Source organism: Oncorhynchus mykiss, chromosome 23 (assembly GCF_057628025.1).
Source record: "Oncorhynchus mykiss isolate SJ-2025 chromosome 23, ASM5762802v1, whole genome shotgun sequence".
NCBI lineage: Eukaryota > Metazoa > Chordata > Actinopteri > Salmoniformes > Salmonidae > Oncorhynchus > Oncorhynchus mykiss.
The window spans coordinates 10,643,405-10,663,698 of record NC_143044.1 but is presented as its reverse complement, the minus strand read 5'-3'; the positions used below and the strand labels follow the sequence as shown (position 1 = coordinate 10,663,698).

Sequence of the window (20,294 nt, the reverse complement as noted above, 5' to 3'; positions counted from 1 at the left end):
TGCAGCACTTCTTGGTCAAATAGCCCTTACACAGCCTGTAGGTTGAAAGCACAAACCAGATGAGATGGCGTATTGCTGCAGAATGCTGTGGTAGCCATACTGGTTAAGTGTGCCTTACATTCTAAATAAATCAGACGGTGTCACCAGCAAAGCACCTCCTCCATGCTTCACGGTGGGAACCACATATACGGAGATCATCCGTTCACCTACTCGGCATCTCACAAAGACATGGCCGTTGGAAGCAAAAATCGCAAATTTGGGAATCATCAGACAAAAAGGGCAGATTTCCACCAGTCTAATGTCTATTGCTCGTGTTTCTTGACCCAAGCAAGTCTCTTCTTATTGGTGTCCTTAGTGGCCTGATTCACGCAGTTTCCTCACGCAGTTGATGTTGATGTGTCTGTTACTTGAGCTCTGGGAAGCATTTATTTGGGCTGCAATCTGAGGTGCAGTTAACAAGTTACATCAAGCACTTGATGGTTTTTGTGACTGTGCTTGAAGACACTGTCAAGGTTCTCAATGTTCTGTGTTGACTGACCTTCATTTCTTAAAGTAATGGTCTGTCGTTTCTCTTTGCTTATTTGAGCTGTTCTTACCATACTGCCACTGACTGATTTATAAATCACTTGGTCTTTTACCATATAGGGTTATCTTCTGTATACCACCCCTACCTTGTCACAACACAACGGATTGTCTCAAAAGCATTAAGAAGGAAACAAATTACAGAAATTAACTTGTTAATTAACTCCTGTTAATTGAAATACATTCCAAGGTGACTTCCTCATGAAGCTGGTTGTGAGAATGCCAAGAGTTTGTAACACTGTCATCAAGGCAAAGGGTGGCTACTTTGAAGAATCTCAAATTTAAAATATATATTTGTTTAACACTTTTTGGGGTTATTACTGTGTTATTTCGATGTTTTCACTATTCTACAATGTAGAAAATAGCAAAAATAAAGAGAACCCCTGGTCAAGACAGAAGAAGGGTGTCCAAAGTTTGTGGTCGGCTTTTACCCAAATTCAGAGAGGAGCTCGAAGATTTTGCAATCAGTCCGTGACAGTATTAATTAAGTTATCAAGTCTGTGTAAAATGTGCTGTCTACCACCACCAGATGGAGACATAGTCAGTATATTGTTAATCCAGAATCCACACATCTTGTATAAATACTGCACTTGTTGTATACAGTAATTGGGGACTCAATGGATTTAAGTAATGGGTTTATCCAGTGGTCTAATTGAGGAAAATAAAATAAGGTCACTACCGTTTCTTTTATTTGCTTTTTTAAACACTTGTCAGTTGTATTTTTATGACCATAAAATTAAGTTTAAAAAAATCTACATTTTGAAACCATCAATTTCAAATAGGTCTACGTACTGTATATTGTAGAAATGAATCCCACAATACACAAGAATACTCTCCTATGTATTAATTTGACAGTGAAGCAAAAACTTTTCATTTGGCTCTATACTCCAGCATTTTGGATTTGAGATGAACCGTTTCATATTGACACTACAGAATGTCACTTTTTTTTTAGGGTGTTTTATATAACTGTTTTACCGTTTAGAGAGAACTTTATGAAAGAAAGAACTTTTATGTATCTAGTACCGCCTATTTGAAGGAGTCATAAGTAGTCAAGTGTAGTATTTGCTCCCATATTCCTATCACACAATGACTACATCAAGCTTGTGACTCAGACAAAATTGTTGGATGCATTTGCAGTTTATTTTGGTTGTGTTTCGGGTTATGTTGTGCCTAATAGAAATGAATGGAAAATAATGTATCGTCTTTTTGAAGTCACTTTTATTGTAAATAAAAGTGGAAGTATGATCTTTGTGCGTCTTAACTTTCTCATCAGTATTCAGGATTATCCATCGTCATGGTAGCATGACATTAATGTAGAAGTGTTCAGAAACATTTTCCATTCTTATTTACAATAAAAAACAGACTCCAAAATGACACCATACATTATTTGCCATTCATTTATATTGGGGCACATCATAATCTGAAACACAACCAAAACAAACTGCAAATGCATCCAACAAGTTTGTGGAGTCACAAGCTTGATGTAGTCAATTTGTGCTAGGAATATGGGACCAAATACAACACTTGACTACTTTTATACACAAGTACATTTGTAAAAATACTTATGACACCTTCAAATTGGGGTATTAGATACATAAAGTGCTGTAAAACAGGTATGTATAAAAAGAATACCCTGAAATAAAAAGTGACATTCTGTACTGTCTCCTCATATGAAACATTTTATCTTCCAAAATAAATCATTATGGGAGTGTAAATAGCTCAACACTTCAAATGTGCAGATACTACTGCTATACTACAGTAGTTTATGCTTTTCTTGTGTATTTTCATCACTACACCAGGGGGCAGCAATAGCCTTGACAGTGTTTGTTTGCTTTAGTATCATTGCAACCATTGGTCAGGGGTCTCTCTGATACATCTTAGTAGCACCAGAAAACATAGTGGCATCAGCAGGTTTACATACAGTAGGCTATGCACTATACATAGGGAGACCAAGAGAATCCGCAATGATGTACTGTCTAAATGAGCTTTTTGTTCTGTAATTTCTCCTTCAGGCTGTTTATCCTGGGCTCGTATGACAGAGAGACCTACGTGCACTGCACCTTTGAGCTGAGCAGCCATGAGTGGAAAGAGAAGACGCGCAGCTCCATCAAAACGGTGGGCTTCTCTTAAGATACTGTTCCCCCCCTCCCCCATGTAAATCAATTGTTACATTTTGGCAATGGTGTTTAACTCTTATAGATGAGGTACGTTTGTGAAACGTTAATTTGCTAAATACAAAACACCTAATGGTGACATTTATCGGTTTCACTGATTTTTATACATTTATATTCACAGATATTAACATGATAGAGACCATAGCCATTAGAGAAGAAGCATGACATACTTGATCTATTGACACAAATGTTTTAACTTCCCCCCCATCTGAGAAGTCAATTACCCCCAGTAACATTTTGAAAGAAAACAAATAATCAGGCCTTAGAGCAAACCTTTTCTAATTGCAGCAATTCAGAGATATTAGCATTTTCACATTGGGGTTTTTCGGAAGTAACGCCTAACGACCATTTGGGACTGAAATGTCAAGTCTAGGCTAATTGCTGACTCCACCGCTCACACATCCCAACGCTGCTTCTTTCTGTCTGTATAACTGTCATTTGTATTGGCTCAAAGTTAATTTTAGTTTCATTCAAGAGGTAATTTCCCTGAACAATTATTTCATATTCATTGTAATTAAAGGAGCAGCTTCCATCCTATCCAGCAGGGGGCAATGCCACTAACATTTGTTCTTCGCTACGTCTCTTCCAATAAATGTCTCAGTAAGCCTTATTTACTGAGTATCCTCTCAGTAAGCTATGCTTTCTAGCATGACATGATCTGTAAATTACAGTTGTGTGTGTGTGTGTGATGTTTGTTTTAAAGAGGGAGCCAATGAACATCATTTTTATTTTACCCTCATTAACTTGAGAGAGACCTAATTATATCTCTACCATTACATTTTCCCATATTAAGCTTGTTTGAGTTTTACGCTTTGCTTCAAACTGTGTTTTTGTTGTTGCTCTGTAGCCTACAGTGCATTCAGACCTTTTCCACATTTTGTTACGTCACAGCCTTATTCTAAATTTGATTGCAAAATTCCCTCATCAAGCTACACACACTAACTACCCCATTATGACTTTTTCATTTATTTAATTTTGTACATTTTAGCAAATGTATTAAACATTTTAAAACTGATATGACACTTACATAAGTATTCAGACCCTTTACTCAGTATTTTGTTGAAGCACCTTTGGCAGCGATTACAGCCTCGAGTCTTCTTGGGTATGACGTTACAAGCTTGGCACACCCATATTTGGGGAGTTTCTCCCATTTTCCTCTGCAGATCTTCTCAAGCTCTGTCGGGTTGGATGGGGAGTGTTGCTGCACAGCTATTTTCAGGTCTCTCCAGAGATGTGTGATTGGGTTCAAGTCCGGGCTCTGGCTGGGGCACTCAAACATATACAGAGACTTGTCCCAAAGCCACTCCTGCGTTGTCTTGGCTGTGTGCTGAGGGTCATTGTCCTGTTGGAAGGTGAACCTTCACCCCAGTCTGAGGTCCTGATGACTCCGGAGCAAGTTTTCATCAATGATCTCTCTGTATTTTGCTCCGTTCATCTTTCCCTTGATCCTGACTTCTCTCCCAGTCCCTGCCTCCCAGTCCCCACAGCATGATGCCACCACCATGCTTCACCGTAGGGATGGTGCCAGGTTTCCTCCAGATGTGACGCTTGGCATTCAGGCCAAAGAGTTCACTCTTGGTTTCATCAGACCAGAGAATCTTGTTTCTCGTGGTCTGCGAGTCCATTAGGTGCCTTTTTGGCAAAGTCCAAGCGGGCTCTCATGTGCCTTTTACTGAGGAGTGGCGTCCGTCTGGCCACTCTACCATAAAGGCCTGACTCCACAGAAGTACTCTGGAGCTCTGTCAGAGTGACCATTGGTTTCTTGGTCACCTCCCTGACCAAGGCCCCTCTCCCCCGATTGCTCAGTTTGGCCAGGCAGCCAGCTCAAGGAAGAATATTGTGGTTCTAAACTTATTATATTTAAGAATGATGGAGTCTGCTGTGTTCTTGGGGACCTTCAATGCTGCAGACATTTTTTGGTACCCTTCCCCAGATATACGGACATATCCTTCAACCTCATGGCTTGGTTTTTGCTCTGACTTGCACTGTCAGCTGTGGGACCTTACTTACACAAGTGTGTGCCTTTCCAAATAAGTTCCAATCAATTGAATTTACCACAGGTGGACAATTTCTATTCTCATAGCAAAGAGTGAATACTTACACTTAAGGTGTGTTTATTTTTTTTATATGTTTGCAAAAATGTCAACCTGTTTTTGCTTTGTCATTATGGGGTATTGTGTGTACATTGAGGAAAAAAATCCATTTCAGATTAAGGCTTTAACAAAATGTGGAAAAAGTCTAAGGGTCTGAATACTTTCTGAATGCACTGTGTGTAATAGTGCAAGTGATAGCCGAAGGCAGTAGCCATTTTTGTAAAAGCTATGAATCACAGACATGCTACAACACATTTTCCTCAAACATTCCTTCCAATGTAAAACCTCAACTGCAGCTGCTGAGGTAAAAGTGTTCAACTTGCCCGGTGCGTCCCTCTAATGGCTCCTCTACAGACAGATCTGTTGCCAGCTCTCCATTAATATGCAACCTAGAGATGCAGATGCAAAGTGGCATTTAGGCTTTTTTATCAGCCTCTTCCAGCTTGTGTCCCAACAGGACTCCATGCTAAGGATTAAAGGCGATACCATCTGAAAAAAGGTCACTCTCTCTCTCTTTGCATATTCCTTTGCATTTTTTTCCAAGAATGATCGCCTGAGATGAGGCCCAACTTTCCTCTGAACTGGGCTCTTTGTGTGGCACGTATTTCATGCAATTTAACTACTTTCTCTCTCTCTCTCTCCCTCCCTTCCTCCCTTGAGCAGCTCTGTCCTCAGAGTAGCATTTTTCCAGGAGAATTGGTTCAAGCTTCTAAATTATATTATTGACGGTGTTTTTCACAGCCATTTGCAGCTGTCTGTAGATATTTACTTAGTTGTTTCACACAAAAGACATGCACAACACTGGTTTCCATTGCAGAGTGCTGCAAAGCCTGCTCTTGAATAACCTGTTTGCAGAAAGAAAATAGTGTTGTCATTTATACTAGTTGTGTGGTCACAGTTGTAGCTTAGAGTATAGTGTAATTCTACTGGTAAATGATTGTAAACCAGGATAAGGTTTGAGCTATCTGCTTCTGTTTTACTCTCACCTTGACCACCCTCCCCTACATTGAGTTATAGCACGGTTTGCATTCCTAATATTGATTTTTAGATGCGTTTCCCTTCCTATTGTAGACTAGAGGGGGGGCTCGCTCCCTTCACACTCCTTCCTGCCATCACATAATACCCAGACATTTTGTGTCATCTACCCGTCTCAATATGTGTAGGGGGAGAGGAAACGTTGCGGACGCTTGGGTAAATTTAGCCTTTTTCCATGACCAAGCTGGGCTGGGTTTATTAGTGACAGGAGGCCTGTGGTGCAGACTGCTCCGCCTTACGTGTTTGCACATCTGCCCCATTGATTCCATCATCAGCCATCAACTGGCCCCGAGTGCTGATGCTTTCTGACAGCCTACCAGACGATGTGTGTCTGTATGTGTTTTCTACATATGTTTTCTTATTTGTGTGTCTATAAGTCCATCTCTTTAGTACCAAAATGTTAATGGTAAATAACCAATTAATTTTTTTACATGGTCCTTCTGTTGTCCAAATGTGCCTGAAGGTGTGTGCTTAGATTAGAAAGTGATTGGCTGAATGGCTATATCTAAGAACTGATGTCTAGTTCTCCTCAATGACAAAGGATGTCCGGGTTCAGCACTGCACTACCCCCCCCCCCCCCCACACACACACACACACACACACACACACACACTTATTTTTACTACACATAAAGGGAAATGCACTGCTCTGTCGATAGGATCACCTCAGCCCAGTGGTTAGGAGATCATGACACTGCGAAAGAACACAGCGTTTCTCACCAAAGAGCAGTTCATCTCTACATCTCTCTCACTCTCTCCATCATCATTGCTGTTGGTCATGGGAATGACACAGGCAGACAATGTCTCTGGCTGGAGTTAGGAGCTGTCTCTCTGAGGCTCACTCTCTTCAGCTGGCTGGAGACTAGTGAGTCTGTCTGTACACAGTTAGACGTAGTACTGTGCACGCACAGCTCGTTCAGAGGAGTTCCCCACAGACAAAAACAAGACAAGACGTAAAGGTGCTCACTGGGCATCCTTAATTCCTGTGACCTAGAGAGCTTGTTTGCTTTTATTTCCTTGCGATTTTGTTTCTTTTATTCAGCATTTTTCTGTGTTTCTGTCCCTCCCCGTCTTTCATGAATAATCAATAAGACATTTCCTCACTTTTCACTGTAAAGGCATCTGTCTGCACACTAGGTTTGGTTTGCTCCAAGCAGAACTGGGCTGAAGTGAATGTCTGTACTCCCTTAAAAGACCTTTGCTTGAGAAATGAGAAAAAATAGGCACTAGTACTGTTTGTCCCCCTTGAGATGCCGTAGCCAGTATACACTTCCTCAAAATAGTCTGAATTCATCTAAGACAGGGGTGCCCAGACTTTAGTTACGTACGATCTACTTTTCTGCTGCCTCTAAAAAGGCCTCTCTTATCATTTCTCCATCCTGGAACGGTTTATTGTGCTTTGCTAGTATGCGACTCACCCGGAATGATGGAATCGTGGCTGCCTCTGATTTTGAGTTGGGCCTTGTAAAGATTGATTGTTGGGCAGCTAGTTGAGACTTCAACTCTTACTTTTCTCTTACGTAGTTCACTTTGAGCTGGAAAGTCACTTTCATATTTCCTCTGAACAGTTTTGAAATGCCTCTCGACATTTCCCTTCTTAGCAAGAGCTATGTTTGAATAGCAGATCAGACACACACATTTAGAATTTGTGGCAAAAAAAATCATCTTCCTCCCACTCACTGTGAAAGTGGTATTTCGATTTATTGCTGCTTGGTTCAGCATTCATATTAAAAATGGAACCTCAACTTCATAGAAAAAAACAGTAAAATAACAACTACCACTGGAATAACAAAGAATATTCTGTTACAGGTCTCGCAAGCGTGGAAATGTAAATGTACTAACTTCAGACGGTTGCTATGGTAGTTACAGTTTGGAAAACAAATGTAGCAGCTATAGTGCCGCGGGTTGGTACAATTGTATGTCTATTATGCAGTTTAAAAAATGAAAAAATATTTTGGCTGTGCAGTAGTATTCGAGAAAGAAGCTAACCTGTAAGCAAAGCATATGGTGCTTCAGAACAGTGGACCTCATTATTTTTAAGCAGACTCGATGGTAACGCTGAATTGCCCAAAAAAATCAAATAAATTGTGCAAACATTTTGAAACTTTTTTGATGCGGTCTACTAGAAAGAACGTTGCAATTGACGGGTCAACCGCGATCAACGTCCTGGACACTAATGATCTAAGATATCTCAAGAAATCTGTAATTTTGTTGTTTTTTAGGGGTAGGTACCTTGCCAAAGACCAAAACGAACAAATAACATCACAAAATGCCATCATAATAGATGCACAAACTGTTTCGCATGGGAAGCATGTGGACGCCTTAAGAACTGTCATTTTTCTGCATCCTGTTTTCACAAAGGATCCTCTCTCATTTTGCCAGTTCACCTGGAACAACTCCATGTGTCCATCTCTGCAGTCTGGCCTTCAGCATCTACCCAGTGCTGGTTTGGAGCGATCGAAAGGGAGCACTTCCTGTGTCCATTGGTGTCATCAGAGATACTCTGACGCACCTCTTCACTCCCCACTGTTTGATGTTCCACTCCGGCATGTGTGCGTTCCTGTCTCTTTTAATCCACCTTGTGCATGGCTCGCACTGACAGCTGATGAAAGGCAGTCAATTGACAGGTCTGTCTCCCTCTCTCTCTCCCCCTCCCTTTGACCTCGCCTGCCCCTGCTCATTCTGCCCTGCAAAGATGAGGTTCATTCAGGCGATGGGCTGCACACAACCCCAAACTCCACCATACAGGTCAGGTATACACAGTGCACTTACTGGCTCCTTTGTTGTGTGGCAGAGCTATCAAGCTCTTCTCTTGAGGCAAATGTTTGATTTACATGGAGAGGATGTGAAAAAGTAGATGGTTTATCAGGTATTTTTTAATTACTTTCATCGTGTTGGTGTGGCTATTCATTTCCCTGAGGGACAGTGATATTGTACAGTGGTTGCGCCACTAAAAGTTTTGTGATCATGCTGCGGGACTTAGGTAATGTGTGGTTTAGTACGGTACCCTGCGTCACCACTTCATTGCTCCAGACCAGCGCACGGGGGAGTTGGAGCACCGATTATGCTTTTGTGTCCTACTGTGTCTCTGACAATGAATGGGTGACATAAACCTAAATATAAACTGATAATTGTGCATGATTTCAGTATTACTTACTAAAACTGTTGTTACACTAAGGTTTTTATTATTTATTTATTATTTATTATTATTATTATATTTTGTTAAGATGATTTTGTTCTTACTGTAGGCCACTCCCGATCGGTCACATTATACAGCGCCTGAGTGGCACAACTGTCTAAGACACTGCATAGTAGTGGCATGCTGTGTTGCTACAGATGCTGGTTCAATACCCGTGCCGGCCTCGACTGGCAGTCGCATGAGATGACTAGGTTTTTGGTTTCTCTCCCTCTAAAAACAGAAATAAATAATTATAAAAAACAAACTGGCTTTATTTACAAATTAGTAACGATGTCTCACGCCATGTTCAAGGATGGCCTTTTTCTTGCTCATTTTATGTTATTTGAATACAAAATCATCTCCAAAATATATTTTTTTTCAACAAAGCTATTATTTATTAGTTTAGAATTATATAAAAGCCTGTTGGATATTCTCACAGATATATTATTAACCCTGTTATTAGCAGGACAATATATATTGGTCATGGCTCCCGAGTGACCCACAATGGGACTGCCTTGCAGTTCTCCTGCTGTATCCACTGAAAGCGTGCGAGGTTCAAGGCACGGGGGCAGGGGCCATGGGATGGGCCGCAGAGCCGCGCACAGAAGACCGACCTAGCCCGCAGGGAGGGAGGGAGGGAGGGAAGGAAGGAAGTAAGGACCCCCACCTCGCCACACTGGCAAAACTTTGAGGCATTGCACTAATAATGTCGCTGACTAGGGAAACGTTCTAGCTGTTTGTTCTTAGTGCCAGTCTGCACGTTCAACCTAAAACAGTGTAACTAATACTGGCATCTTTATGCTTTCGTTAATAAAATAATTATAAAAATACTCTTTCAAAATGCAGATGTTTATTTAGTTATGGCTCCATAATGAATTACTATGGGAATAAATATCACTGAATTACAGAAATATCCTCCAATCCTCTATATGTAATTATTAGCGGAGAGAAGTCATATTTTTCGATATAACGAAGGCCAACCGTAGGCGACATGAGTCTCACTAGTGTTGAGTAATGTGCTGTTAAAAGTGGTGTAGGTCTTATTTATTTAAAGAGCATATTGAAGTTAGAAGCAATAGAATTTGAAGCAATAGCCTACAACTATTTTAGCACAGTATCGCACTGCTCTGAAACAAGCATGGGGACTGGTCTTGATAAATCAATGAGATTTTTATTTTCACTGAATTTCCATTTGGGTATTGGTTAGACTACAATTAGAAAATTAGGGAATAAAAATGTTATGCTCGTAGTGAAACCTTTATAACTAGACAAGTCAGTTAAGAACAAATTCTTATTTACAAGGACAGCCTACTCCTTCCTCCCTATCGGGGAATTGAACCCCGGTCTCCCACGTGCCCGCATGACATGGGGATTCTTTAGCGAAGTAGTCCAGTACTGTACTCCCGACCGTCATGTTGTACAGTGCCATATTTTCCGTTCCATCCTAACGGAAACCCCAAGTTTTTTTTGTTTTTCTTAGAATAGAAACATCATAATATGAATCAAATTAAACAAGTAACTTTTCTTAAAATCTGTCCCGTATACTATGTTCTTACAAAAAAGGCTATCAAATGCTTCTCAAAGATGCCCTCTGGTGGGCAAACTAACACTAACTAGCATTAATTCTACCAGTGATTCACACGTAAATAACGTGCCATAAAATTCTGCGGCACCATGCAAGCTGCACCGCAGTACGCTGCAACTTTTAAAGGATGAACCACTGTAGGTAACAAAAATGCCTTTGACACATATTAATGGATCGAAAATGTATGTGGAAAATGTATTGACATGCATCAACTCTCTCAAAAGCCAGTAAAATACTTTTATTTCTTAACCCAGTGGGGATAGTTGATGATCTAGCCATTGGAGAACTGCTGTCACCTCAATATCTGTTACATGGCAAACAAATTGACTGCCGGATTGTGTGACACTTATCAGCGCCTTCCTCCTAGGTGTGGCCAATAAATGGCCCACTATAATTCTGTTTACAGCTGTGTGTCTGCAAGGTGGGAACAGATTAAAGACACAGACACCAGGTCTCGTAGGCTGTTTGTTATCATCATTGAATTTACAATCGATTCACCTCGGAGGGTGAGCATGACAGACCTCGCCACAACCACATTACTGACTTCCTGTCATTTGGGCTCGGAATGCCTTCATCTGATGCCTTGGACAGCATCACTCATTTGAGCGTGAATGACCTCACGTTATTTGCTGCTGTATGTCAGAATTGTCCCAGGTTCTGAAAGAAACATCAATACTGTGAAGAAATGAACCAAATGCGATGCTCTGTGTTTCATGCGCAGGCAGGTTTGGCTGCCACAGTGCCACAAAGAACTACATAACCTTTAGAAAGCTGTTGTTGTACCAAAACAGATCCATTTACTGAAGAAAAGCATAACACAAGTTTATTAAAACTAAGTTTGGTAGAGATACTATGATGTTGTGGCACAGCAAATCAATGTTTGTTTTATTAGTACCGGTATAAACTCACAGCAGATGGATCTTAGGCTATAGCCTACAGTAGATCACACTAGTTGGCAAACTGCTCAGATGAGCTGAAGGAGAACTGTTTAGTTTTATGATCAGCTTATATTCCTCTGACAAGGGCCATGTTCTTTCTCCTCAGTTTAACTTCATTCAGTATGAAATAAATTGATGGTAATTTATTTTCTTAGAATTTTTTTCTGCTGCAGTTTGCATTTCCTCTGATCCAAAACTCTGATAGTACACAGGAAGGCTAAGAGACAAATGAAGAGACTGGTGCTGGAGGGGGTTGCTATGGGACTGGCTCCACGTCTGCTCTGGTAGGGTTCAAAGGGTTGGTTGGCAGGGGATGTTCTAATACACTGTGGTTGGACCAGACTAATACACTGTGGTTGGACCAGACTAATACACTGTGGTTGGACCAGACTAATACACTGTGGTTGGACCAGACTAATACACTGTGGTTGGACCAGACTAATACACTGTGTTGCTGTTTACCTACGGGCTCCAATCAGCTCCTAAGGTAAGGTAAGGTAAGCTAAGTAAATGCCAGGGGTTAATCAGGCAAGTCAGGATTGAGAAGTCCCAGAGAGCTGAGTAGCACCTGCGATCCCACAGAGAGCCTCCACTTGAGAAGTTCAGACAAGGATATGACCAGGCTAACTCTGCATTTGCCTGATTGACAAGCTGCACGTTGGAGCTCAAAGGACCAAGAATAAATAATTAAATGCCAACGTGATAAGGAAAATAAAAGTGTGTCATTGCTGTTTGAAAGGAAATTGCTGATATGAGAGGAAGGACATTTTGTGTCTTTGTGGTGGTTTTATTTCCATTTGGGAAAACTGCTGCTGATGAGAGATTATTATCTGGGTGCGAAGGACAATGGGCCTGCTATAAACAGACCTGTGGACTACGTGTGGGTGAAGAACCTACAGGGGAGGCTGTATATGCAAGTGCAAATTAGGAGGGGGGGGGATGAGTACCTTTTTTGTGTTTGCCTCAGTCTCCATAACAACTCTTTTGTCCCCTTGCTTTTGAACCCGGCCTCCTATCATAAGCCACAGTGGCAACATTAAAATTCAAATATATTTTGATGACAAACACAATCATAAATTAGACCGCAAGCTTTGTCAACTCAATTTTTCTAGATTTGTATTATTTAAATATATTTGGGTACATCTTCCCATTCTAAAATAACTAATATAGTAGCTTAATTACTTCATCATTAGTGGAAGCCACTAATGCTTCATTTAAATTGACTACCACCAATTGACACTTTTGAATTTACACACTCCAAATGATCAATGGAATCCTCAAATGTATGACATACTAAAAGGGTGTGATTAGCTAATAATTGTATTTAATATAGACAGACCTCCTCCCCAGTAGCAGTTCGCCAATGGAGAGAATGCTCAACGTCCTTGTATATCTTTGTAGTGTAATCTGTGATTTTCAAGGCGGTAACACCAATGGCATAAAACTGAGGGACATACATTTCAGTAAAATAAATAGGTATTTGAATAGTTGATTTAGAGCGTTATTTACTTTTCACGAAAGAGGAAAGGGCAACCATGACAGGCAACGATAATTATGTCAGTTACGTGTGAGGCCTGATTTAGCAGGTACATCTGCAACATGCCCAACGAGTAATGTAATTGGCTTTCTCCTTCAATTAAACATTTTTGGGTTAAACAGATTGCAATGCTTCACATCCAAAACAGAGATTATTGAGGAAACATCCATTATGAGACCTTTTATTAAATATGTTAAACCAGGCAGCCGTAACCAGCCATATAAAAGTAATCACAGTCACATTCGCTCTTACACATTCTATTCCATATCGCAGGGGTTGCCAAACTTTTTGGGGGCTGGGGATGCTTTTTGTGATGCCTAATTCATTGGGGATCCCCTCATAATCAGAACACAACTCGAGTGAGGTAAAAATAGCATACTTAGAGTTTTACTATGACTTTTTGACAGTGCATGGCCAGACAAACCAAGTCTCTGGCCCTGGGAAGGAACATTTTAAAGGCCCTCCTCTTGGTATCAGAGAGAATTTTGCAGTTTTCAAGCAAATTTCCTGCAATTCTAGACATTTTGTCATGTGGCAGAGATGTTTTTTTTTAATGCAGTTTTAAAGCTAATATCCTGAAATTCGACACATTTTCCCATGAGGCAGAAGGAGAACTTTGCCATTTTAAAGCATGTGAAGAATTTTTTTTTACAAAAATAATAAAATATAATATATATATATATATATATATCTATATCTTAAATGTATTTTGGGGGAAAAATTCTAGATCCATAATACTGTATTACACCCTCAATTTATTCCCTTTGCCAAAATATGTTTAATCTGTTTTTAATATCCTCCCAGCTGCCCACTGCACTGAGGCTAGGTAACACGGTCACCACCGATAAATCCATGATTATCGAAAACTTCAATAAGCATTTCTCAACGGCTGGCCATGCCTTCCGCCTGGCTACTTCAACCTCGGCCAACAGCCCCGCCCCCCCCCGCTGCTCCTCGCCCAAGCCTCTCCAGGTTCTCCTTTACCCAAATACAGATAGCAGATGTTCTGAAAGAGCTGCAAAACCTGGACCCGTACAAATCAGCTGGGCTTGACAATCTGGACCCTCTATTTCTGAAACTATCCGCCACCATTGTCGCAACCCCTATTACCAGCCTGTTCAACCTCTCTTTCATATCGTCTGAGATCCCCAAGGATTGGAAAGCTGCCGCAGTCATCCCCCTCTTCAAAGGGGGAGACACCCTGGACCCAAACTGTTACAGACCTATATCCATCCTGCCCTGCCTATCTAAGGTCTTCGAAAGCCAAGTCAACAAACAGGTCACTGACCATCTCGAATCCCACTGTACCTTCTCCGCTGTGCAATCTGGTTTCCGAGCCGGTCACGGGTGCACCTCAGCCACACTCAAGGTACTAAACGATATCATAACCGCCATCGATAAAAGACAGTACTGTGCAGCCGTCTTCATCGACCTTGCCAAGGCTTTCGACTCTGTCAATCACCATATTCTTATCGGCAGACTCAGTAGCCTCGGTTTTTCGGATGACTGCCTTGCCTGGTTCACCAATTACTTTGCAGACAGAGTTCAGTGTGTCAAATCGGAGGGCATGCTGTCCGGTCCTCTGGCAGTCTCTATGGGGGTGCCACAGGGTTCAATTCTCGGGCCGACTCTTTTCTCTGTATACATCAATGATGTTGCTCTTGCTGCGGGCGATTCCCTGATCCACCTCTACGCAGACGACACCATTCTATATACTTTCGGCCCGTCATTGGACACTGTGCTATCTAACCTCCAAACAAGCTTCAATGCCATACAACACTCCTTCCGTGGCCTCCGACTGCTCTTAAACGCTAGTAAAACCAAATGCATGCTTTTCAACCGATCGCTGCCTGCACCCGCATGCCCGCCTAGCATCACCACCCTGGATGGTTCCGACCTAGAATATGTGGACATCTATAAGTACCTAGGTGTCTGGCTAGACTGCAAACTCTCCTTCCAGACTCATATCAAACATCTCCAATCGAAAATCAAATCAAGAGTCGGCTTTCTATTCCGCAACAAAGCCTCCTTCACTCACGCCGCCAAGCTTACCCTAGTAAAACTGACTATCCTACCGATCCTCGACTTCGGCGATGTCATCTACAAAATGGCTTCCAACACTCTACTCAGCAAACTGGATGCAGTCTATCACAGTGCCATCCGTTTTGTCACTAAAGCACCTTATACCACCCACCACTGCGACTTGTATGCTCTAGTTGGCTGGCCCTCGCTACATATTCGTCGCCAGACCCACTGGCTCCAGGTCATCTACAAGTCCATGCTAGGTAAAGCTCCGCCTTATCTCAGCTCACTGGTCACGATGGCAACACCCATCCGTAGCACGCGCTCCAGCAGGTGTATCTCACTGATCATCCCTAAAGCCAACACCTCATTTGGCCGCCTTTCGTTCCAGTACTCTGCTGCCTGTGACTGGAACGAATTGCAAAAATCGCTGAAGTTGGAGACTTTTATCTCCCTCACCAACTTCAAACATCTGCTATCCGAGCAGCTAACCGATCGCTGCAGCTGTACATAGTCTATTGGTATATAGCCCACCCATTTTCACCTACCTCATCCCCATACTGTTTTTATTTATTTATTTACTTTTCTGCTCTTTTGCACACCAATATCTCTACCTGTACATGACCATCTGATCATTTATCACTCCAGTGTTAATCTGCAAAATTTTAATTATTCGCCTACCTCCTCATGCCTTTTGCACACATTGTATATAGACTCCCCCTTTGTTTTCTACTGTGTTATTGACTTGTTAATTGTTTACTCCATGTGTAACTCTGTGTTGTCTGCTCATACTGCTATGCTTTATCTTGGCCAGGTCGCAGTTGCAAATGAGAACTTGTTCTCAACTAGCCTACCTGGTTAAATAAAGGTGAAATAAAAAATAAAAAAATAAAAAAATAATAATAATATTCATAAACATGTATTTTTAAATATATTTTGAGATCTGGCCGCGGACCCCCTGCAGTAGCTGTCTGCATGCCTTGCAGGGACTTGTACCCTATAAGCATACACAAATCGATCTGACATGTGGCATTAGATTAGATTACTGGGCAGCCCAGTGACAGGGAAAAGGATTTGTTCGCCCTGACCAGCATCCGGGCAGACACTCTGCTCACGTGCAACCCCCTGGACCAGCCCGAGAGGAGCTTCAAGTTCAGCCATTCTGCAGAAGCCCCAGCCCTCTCAGGTCATCTATATTTCAGTTTGTACCTCTAAATGCACATGTTACACTATAGAGTGTAACATGTGCTTTTAGAGGTACAAACTGAAATATAGATGAAGCTGGTTAAGCTATGACTGTGGCACTACCTGGCCTATACAGGGTATTATATGTTTTTTGAGGCAGAATGAAAGTAAGGGGCTAGTATCGTTGACATGTTTTATCTTTTTCTGAATAGTGCAAAACCACTGAAACCATGTTTGTTTTGGCTAACCTTTCTAGTTTTTTTTTACCTCTTGCTGCCTAAAGTCATGATATTGCTGCTTATATTTTGGCATCTAGCATGGTGTCAGTCTACACATGGACGTTGATGTAGGGAGTGCTGAAGTTTAACATTTATCTAAAATTTCTCTGTCATAGAATTTCACATAATTTCATTAGGCTACATAATAACAAAGAAGACACACACACACACATTATCAACAAACTATTGAATAGATTTCACAGTACAGGCCAATTTAAGTAAAAATCCAACGTGCGATTTAAATACATACTGTGATGAATCAAAGAAGATAATGGCCAACTGTATTCTTACTCAAGCGGAGGACGAGGCTACAGACAAATGTGTATTTTAATCAGGAATACCTGCTAAATAAGTAATATTAACCTTTCATTTGTTCTTCATGGCAGCACAGATAAAAGATAGGTTTGCTGAAATAGGCAGAACATTTTTCTATTTACATCGAGGCCATTCACTGTTGCTACGCTTCCTGTTTGTTTTTCTCCTCAGTGAGAAGAAACCAAGAGCTGTCTGTTCTCTGTCAATGTTAACTAGATTACTCAGTCACTTCAGCTCGCGCTTGAGATTAAGCACCCACATAAAATAATAAAACAATGTCATTTGAGGGTGAAAGCCATTTTAAAACAACTTTAAGCACGAAAAGTGCCATTAAAAAAAGGCCTGTTTGGCACACACAGTTTTTCATTAGTTGAATTTCAGGTCTGTTTTTGTCCAACACCATGGTTGATATTCAGTCTTTTTAAAAAATGTCTAAATGATAAAAAAAACGTGTTTACTGACGCATACTGTAGATATATATATACTTTATATTCATATTTGGATACTAACATCAAGCTGAAAGGAATACTACTATAATTGTTTTGTGTCAGCAGCAGCACTGATGGATTATAAGAGGTGGTGCTGGTTTCTCTGTTAGTTGAATGAGTCATCGGAGTACAGTAGATCATAACTCTGAAGGAGCCCGGGACAAACACTCTTTAATGAACACCTGGGAGAGAACAGCGGTCTTATTTCTAAATTCATTAGGGGTTTTCTTTCTTGTCAGTGTCCACCGTGTGTGTGTGTGTTGTGCACACAGCATGTGGGAGGGGAGAAGGCACTATTTGCACTTCACACAAAAAAAAAACTCTGCTCTCATATGCAAATGACCCAGGGGGTGGATGTAGATGTAGAGGTAGATTGAACAGTGGCGTCGCTCGAGCAACAGGTATATCTGCAAGGCTACTGTGTTTGAGCACAATAGCTTCAATGACTGTCCGTCAGCACACACACACACCCATCCATGTGCCTCAACTTGGCATATTTGCTCATTTACATTTGACATTTTGGTAATTTAGCTGACGCTCTTATCCAGAGTGACTTACAGAAGCGATTAGGGTTAAATGCCTTGCTCAAAGGCACATCGTCAGATTTTCCACCGCTTAACCACTAGGCTACCCGCCGCCTCCTCAATCTCTTGGCATCTGCTACATGGGTAATTTGTTTCTCACCAATGTACTCTGTCAGACGGCCTGTCATTACAATTGCAGCGTACAATTTGATGTCTGTGCATTCTGTTCAGAGGCAATGTTGCTTAGCAGAGCATACAATTGTATTTGTGGGGACACTGTTTTTTTTTTGTTGTGTGAATCATCCTGCAGTTTTATGTTTACGATTTCACTACTTGTTTCCCTGTGAACAGTAACTGAATAAAGGACGTAGTGGAGTTGTATTTAGTCATCAATGGTGTTGACTCACCTCACTTCCTGTACTGAAAAACATATGATTTCCGCTCAGTGCAAGGCGATCATTTTTTCAGTATAATACTTGAAGTGCTGTAACTGCAAGCATAGATGTATTCAACCCTGTATGATTTTGCTGCAGCCTACGACTTGGTCATCTAACTGTAAAGCTTTTTAGTGTTACGTCACCCCTATGAATGTAATCACATGTCACTCAAGACAATGGTACCATGTTGTACACACAGCTCGAGGGGACATTAATGCTGGTCAATGAATATTCCTACTCAGGGAGGTGTGTGTTTGGTGTGCCTCTTTTTAGTTCATGGCAGGTAGGCCATCTGTGGGCCAGGCGTGCTGATCTATAGGGACCGTGTACAGCATCAGTTTAAATTGATGTGGTGCGGAGCGCTGCACGCCACAGCCCTGGTGAGCGGCAGCATCTGTTTACCTGCTCCCTGAAATTATTGGCCTGGCTGAATCATACGCCGCTCCCCACTGCTCCTACCGTCTCCTCCGTAATTGCCCTTTAGTCGGCGTTCATCCTTGCAAATTACCCATAATTGCCACTCAATGACTCCTCTGAGTGGGTTAGGATTTTGGGGGGGAAAACAGTGACATGGACACACACAGGATGTCTATCTCAGGGTCTTGCTGCCAGGGCATGTAGAACAGTCATAGCAGAGGGTATTATCTCTGCTTTCTTCTTTTGTATAGTGTCTCATTTTTGAGAGCCTTCAAGAGGTGACATGCCTATTTCCTATAAATCCTATTCAAGGCAAACTGATGAGCTTCAAGCCTAACCCTCCTTGACCCGGCGAGCATTATCTTTTTTTTGTTTTTTTTTTGGGGGGGGGGGATTTTTACCCCTTTTTCTCCCCAATTTCGTGGTGTCCAATTGTTGTAGTAGCTACTATCTTGTCTCATCGCTACAACTCCCGTACGGGCTCGGGAGAGACGAAGGTTGAAAGTCATGCGTCCTCCGATACACAACCCAACCTAGCCGCACTGCTTCTTAACACAGCGCGCATCCAACCCGGAAGCCAGCCGCACCAATGTGTCGGAGGAAACACCGTGCACCTGGCAACCTTGGTTAGCGCGCACTGCGCCCGGCCCGCCACAGGAGTCGCTGGTGCGCGATGAGACGAGGACATCCCTACCGACCAAGCCCTCCCTAACCCAGACGACGCTAGGCCAATTGTGCGTCGCCCCATGGACCTCCCGGTCGTGGCCGGTTACGACAGAGCCTGGGCGCTTACCCAGAGTCTCTGATGGCACAGCTGGCGCTGCAGTACAGCGCCCTTAACCACTGTGCCACCCGGGAGGCCCCCGGCGAGCATTATCATCACAAAATATTGATAAGCTGTAGTACAGCGCCCTTAACCACTGTGCCACCCGGGAGGCCCCCGGCGAGCATTATCATCACAAAATATTGATAAGCTGCAGTACCATGAAAACAGTTTTGTTTAATGCTTTTTAGAGTTGTGAGGTTTTAGACTGAATGTCTAGTTCAGAGATCAGTGTTTCTTCAGGTTGGATGCTGAAACTCATGAGGATCCAGCTGATGGTTTGCAGTCAATTGAATTTGCTTCGTGACTATAGCAGTGTATAGCAGACCATTCGATCTGATGTTAAATTGTCTTTTGTCAGTCGCAGCCTTGTGTGTGATTTGCATCATAACCATCGACTGAAGTGGATTGCAATGCTTTCAGAGGCAGACATTCTCAGATGAAAGCCTCCGGTTTAGATCACACAGCGTTTCCGCTCCTGGCACAAAGAAGATATTAGCCTCAGTAATAGCGGCGGCACCCTTAATATTCACTCTGCCCAGCTAAATGTTGAGCTTGAATTGCTTTATGTACACTCGGGTCCAAAATGATTGGCACCCTTGATATTCACTCTGCCCAGCTAAATGTTGAGCTTGAATTGCTTTATGTACACTCGGGTCCAAAATGATTGGCACCCTTGATAGA

At 42.0% G+C, this 20,294-nt stretch overlaps 1 protein-coding gene and 1 long non-coding RNA gene across 2 annotated transcripts in view; one reads left to right on the top strand and one right to left on the bottom strand.

Annotated features, from left to right (window-relative positions):
* LOC149972504 (uncharacterized) overlaps window positions 1–20,294 on the bottom strand; it is a 250,165-nt gene that overhangs the window by 48,437 nt on the left and 181,434 nt on the right. The window lies entirely within an intron of this gene.
* The window catches only part of LOC110502421 (PDZ domain-containing protein 8-like), a 74,871-nt gene that overhangs the window by 40,721 nt on the left and 13,856 nt on the right, over window positions 1–20,294 (top strand). Inside the window, exon 3 of the mRNA XM_021580447.3 lies at window positions 2,595–2,697. Coding sequence (XP_021436122.3) covers window positions 2,595–2,697 — 103 coding nt within the window. The remainder of the gene's footprint in view (window positions 1–2,594; window positions 2,698–20,294) is intronic.